A 5,262-nucleotide genomic window follows, 5' to 3' on the forward strand; every position below is an offset into this window, starting at 1 on the left:
TAGTAAATTCTCAACAACTACTTTTTTCAGGAAGATTACTAGTTCAATAGCTTCAGCATTTTAGGAAGATTATTAGATTAATAGCTTCAGCAAATTTACGGAAAATTACAAAACACTCTTGACCAGCTGCATTGTCAGGATCCTTAAATTCTAGGGTGTGGAGTAACAGAAGGCCAGTTAAGGTAAGACAGCAAAACATATTCAACAGAGTTCAGCTGGTCAGTGCTGAAGAACACTTTCCTTTTCAGCCTATGCTGAAATTATAAATGATAAATAATAAATATTAAAAAACACTTCAGAAAACAAATTTTCTGATGGATGTTATTATTCAACGGTAAGAGAACAAAAATGAAGCTCTTTTCAAGATAAATTGAAAAAAATGTTCATTGATACAAGCAACGAGAAGCTAAATCAAGACAATAAAAAATATTATTGAACACAAAAGCAGAATGGGCCTACAGATTTGTTGATAGACTCCACCAATCTGATATTACAGTACCAAGCCACTGTCTCCAACCATTCGCAAATAGATGATATAAAATGCCAACATAAGCGCAGCCAACAAAATATGACTAAGAATATGCTACCGACAGCAACTAAATGCTGCAGAGCATGAGATCTAATAAACACAATCGTGCACATAGGCCTCCTTTACCAAACAATGCAGGAAAGCCTGGTAATCTAATCCTAATCCTAATACAGTATATGATTATCACATTTCACTATTGCTCCTCCCCGTCCTCACGCTTAGAAGTCTCTTTGATCTCTTCCCCAGCATCCTCCTAACAAAGGACACACAAAATTCAAAAGATATCCCATGCCCAACTCTTTGAAATACTAATAATAATAACCGAAAAGGTAAACTTCAGATACAAACCTGCATGTCTGAGGTCCACAATGTCAGATTGTCACGAAGGAGCTGCATGATGAGAGTGCTGTCCTTGTAAGAATCTTCACCCAAGGTATCTAACTCCGCAATTGCCTCATCAAATGCCTGCATTGTCAAAGATTTACCCTTTAGGTTATGAGAAAGGAGAGCCAAGAATAAACGAGATCCCTGCATAAACTGAGGTTTTTAAGACCATGTCTGCTTGAAGAGAAAAGATTAAAACATCTGGATTCTGTAACTAATAGCAAACAACAGACTACTGCGTACTATAGCATATCCTTGTACTGATACTGAACACAGATGAAGGTGTTCCATCATTGTCTTCTAGAAAAAAGGTTACAGCATCTGAATTTTGTAACCAATAACAAACTACAGTCTACTGTGCACTTCAGCATATCCTGGCACTGACTCTGAAAGCACATAAAGATTGAACAAAAAGAGGAGCATTGAAGTTTGAACATCAAACTAAAGTGAGGCAGCAAAATGGACTGGAAAAACTAATGAGCACTGTAACCTAATCAGAAGCACCTGTCATGTCAACAATGGGGTTTGATGATGAGGTTGACAGGATACCAAACCATCCACCATAATCACTACGGTCTTCATTGGTATTAAATGAGTTTCAAAGGGGCAGGGCCAGGTGCATATCTGTGGTTAGATTGGTCCTCAAAAGCAGCAAGCTCCTAACTAAGGATTTATCAGGCTGAACCCTTCACACAGCTCCCCACATAAATGACACCTAAGCCAAAGGAAGTCTGTTCTTTACAGTGTAGCCCCTAGGGCACACTTCTTTAAGCACTTCCAATACATTATAAAACAACCTTGCTTACAAATATACATCTTCACATCCTGCTCATAGTTGTATAGTTCAAATTATTAAATAAGACTCACAAGACCAGGAGTGCACAGAAAATCAATTTGTTGATTACATTCTCGGATATGAAAAGAGTATACTAGGTTCCTGCAGTTAACCCAAAACACTGATCTCCGCTATTATCAACTAAATCTCAATGCCCATAAATCACTCAGCAGAGTACCACACCATAGGATGGTAGCCTAGTGAACCAAATCCACTTTGATAAAACAGAATCTAGCCCATTCCACTTCAAGCAAAATTTTAGATATCAACGACAAAAGCAGATCCATCAATTCCACTGATAAAAACCTTTCAAATAGAATTAAAGAGTAGGCAGAATCTAGAACAGTCCATTGCATGCAAAAGGTCAAATAACAACGACAAAGCAAATCCATTAATCCACCAAACGAAATCTCACAAACAGAAGAGATCTAAAGGGCATGAGGTGAACCTGTTTTGCGAGATTACAGGCTCTGTCTGGCGAATTCAAAATCTCATAGTAAAATACAGAGAAGTTAAGAGCCAGCCCTAGCCTAATAGGATGCGTTGGAGCCAGCTCTGCCGCAGCAATATCCTGCATAACAACACACATTAACTTAGTAGACAACCATATAACTAGAAAAGAGTCATACAATACGCATTCTCCGTGAATGCATAGTTGGGGTCAGGCTGATCCACCAACACTTCAAGTGTCTACCACAGTATGCAAAAGTTTATTGAATCTAGACAGCACGTTGATATGGACACCAGCTCAAACCCATTGATATGCACATAAACGTTGCAAATATGATGCATATATATCTCATTCATATTAAAAGCATATGCAAACTCAAGCTTCTCAACATTACGGTGCATACCAGACCCAGGTTCGGAACACTGATGTGTGACAGCGTATTGAAACTAAAGAGTGCATTGGTTGCATTAAATATTGACATTAGCACAAACCCATCTAAACCAGGTCCAGGTCCCACACTGCACCTTGAGGTCGCAAAACTATATGGTACATATCTTCCCATTAATAAAAATGGCATATTCAACCTCAAGGTTTACAATGAGATGCATATCAGACCTAGGTTTGGAACATCGATGTGTAAAAGTGTTGAATCTGACTCCATTGGGTGCATTGAACATTGACATTAGCACAAACCCATCTAAACGAGGACGAGTTCTGACCCCGCATCTTGAGGTCGCAAGACTGTATTATGCATATTTTCCCCTTCATAATAAGGGCATATGCAAACTCCAGGTTTAAAATGAGAGGCATATCGAACCTGGGTTTAGAATCAATGTTCAGAAACAAAGAGGGTTTTGCAACATCAAGGTGCATATCAGACCCAGGTTTAGAATGAATGCTCATAAAACAAAGAGGGTTTCTAAGACCCAGTTAGGGATCAATAGGCATGAAAAAATTAGGGTTTTCAAACACGGTTTTTCAATCAATGCGCATAAAACAAGAAGGGTTTTCAAGAACCAGGTTTAGAATCAATGCACATAAAACAGAGTGGGCTTTCCAGTAGGATACCTGCGCAGACTTGTAAGCAAGCAGAGTGTTCTCAGCGGCCTCCTTCCTCTCGGCGCCTGTCTTAAACTCGGCAAGGTAACGATGGTAATCGCCCTTCATCTTGAGATAGAAAACCTTGGACTCCGCAGCGGTGGAAGAAGGGATGAGGTGGGAGTCGAGGAGGCGGAGAATGCCCTCACAAATCTTGGAAAGCTCCGCTTCCACCTTGGCCCTGTACTCCCTGATGGTGACCACGTGCTCATCATTGCCCCTGCTCTCCTCCTTTTGCTCGATGGAGGATATAATCCTCCAGGAGGCCCTGCGGGCACCGATCACGTTTTTGTAGGCTACAGATAGCAGGTTCCGCTCCTCCACTGTGAGCTCCTCCACCTCCACGCCTTTTGTCACTTTCTCCATGAACTCCACCATCTCTTCGTAGCGCTCCGCCTGCTCAGCCAGCTTCGCCATGTAGACATTCTCCTCCCGCGATGACTCCACCGCCGCTGCCGCCATTTGTACACAGATGTTAAAAACCTAACTTCACCTCTGCAACCAAACCCAAAATACAAACATTACTGACACAGATCCATCTTAATTGAACATTACTGATAAAACAATAACACAGATCCCTCTTAATCTTAAACCAAAAGTATCGCAACAAGGATAGAATCATCTCAATCTTGAATCTGTTAAACACAGAATAGCATCAAAACCCTGATGTCATTACCTGGATCTTCAAAGAAACGGCCACTGCAATGCACAAACACACTAAAATGGCAGAACCAAGAACTGTAACTGGAATTTCTGTGAAAGCAGCAGCTCAAGACAATGAAGGGCAGTACAGGGGGAGCGAGGGCTTTGAAAAGTGAAAGCGTATCAAGGGCTATTTATCTTAAACCTAGTGGTGTTTTCCATGGGGTAGTGTGTCCATGGCCCACTAGTCTTGCCATGTGTCAGTTACCACCGCACTTCGGGTGACTCCTCTGGATCTTCTCCGGTCATTGGATAGCAGTCTTACCTGCTTCAGCTCGTATGGACGACCCACATGTGGAAGCCAGTTGTCTCTTGGCTTCATCCTCTCCTTGGGCTTTGAATTTCCACCTCAATCAATTTGAAAAAGGCAAAAGACCCCCTTCAAAATCCACCTCTTTTCATTTCCTCCATCGGGTGTGGCAGGCCTCGTGAGAATCTAACCTTAACCTTTTTGTGAGGAGGAGGGGTTACTTTTCAAGATGTTTTTTAATTATTAATAATATTCAATGAAGTGGTTTGACTAGATTGATGGGAGGTAAGTTTTGCATTCTTAATCCAAACTCAAATTTTTTATCTATTAAAAAATAATTTTAAATATATTGTTTTTTTTAAGATATTTGATATATTTAAATGGGTCAGAGTTATTATTTAGTATTATCTTTCATATGTGTATCTCTACTTTCTATGGGCGAAGGATGAATTCATCCGTGATAATAAAATCATGGACCTTATACAAACCACAATGAATCATGAATCTTTGATGAGTAAAATGAATCTTTGATGAGTAAGTGAACAAATTGCCCACATAGTGAGTAACATAAAGTTGATATTGTAGAAGAAGTTGTATTTAAGGATTAATATCATTCATATTGATAAATGTGGTTTTATCTTGTTTATTTGGTAGTGAGTTTTATGAAAGTGTACGAGTAATAAGTTAGAGTAATCTAATGGGTTAATTTTAATGAATAAGTGTTATGAGTTACAAGTAAGAGGTCACAAGGTCAAGTTATTAGGTCAATAACCTTTATGGATATCATGGGTCTCACTTGATATACCCATTGGGTTACGTCACTAAAATCGTAAATGATCGGTTTACCCTGGGTACTATCCTTGGAATAAAGAGAAGTGCCCAGTGAATTTCCCCTAGATGCGCATCCCATCATAAAGGGAAGTGAGGGTGATAAGTAAGAGCAGGGCATTAAGCATTATTTCTAGGTTTTATGTAGGCATTGGTGATTTTCCTTGTATCTTTCAGTTTCTCAA

At 39.7% G+C, this 5,262-nt stretch overlaps 1 protein-coding gene across 1 annotated transcript; it reads right to left on the bottom strand.

Moving 5' to 3' along the window:
* Nucleotides 1–407: 407 nt before the first annotated feature.
* On the bottom strand, nucleotides 408–4,131 carry LOC149266882 (14-3-3-like protein A). Its single transcript, XM_089431167.1, has 5 exons — nucleotides 3,974–4,131; nucleotides 3,268–3,792; nucleotides 2,197–2,319; nucleotides 878–994; nucleotides 408–782 (listed from the first exon to the last, which is right to left on the bottom strand). Exons 2-5 carry the CDS (start codon nucleotides 3,757–3,759, stop codon nucleotides 723–725), a joined length of 792 nt encoding a protein of 263 aa, XP_089287293.1. The 5' UTR covers nucleotides 3,760–3,792; nucleotides 3,974–4,131; the 3' UTR covers nucleotides 408–722.
* Nucleotides 4,132–5,262: the final 1,131 nt, after the last annotated feature.

Source organism: Pinus tabuliformis, chromosome 6 (assembly GCF_031772625.1).
Source record: "Pinus tabuliformis cultivar Carrire ecotype Pingquan chromosome 6, CPIR1, whole genome shotgun sequence".
Taxonomy (NCBI): Eukaryota; Viridiplantae; Streptophyta; class Pinopsida; order Pinales; family Pinaceae; genus Pinus; species Pinus tabuliformis.

Coding starts and splice junctions, on each gene's coding strand:
- LOC149266882 (XM_089431167.1), bottom strand. CDS start 3,759: ATGGCGGCAGCGGCGGTGGAGTCATCGCGGGAGGAGAATGTCTACATG. Junction 995..2,196: donor CCTGTAATCTCGCAAAACAG/GTTCACCTCATG, acceptor TTGACAATGCAG/GCATTTGATGAGGCAATTGC. Junction 783..877: donor TGTGGACCTCAGACATGCAG/GTTTGTATCTGA, acceptor GTCCTTTGTTAG/GAGGATGCTGGGGAAGAGAT.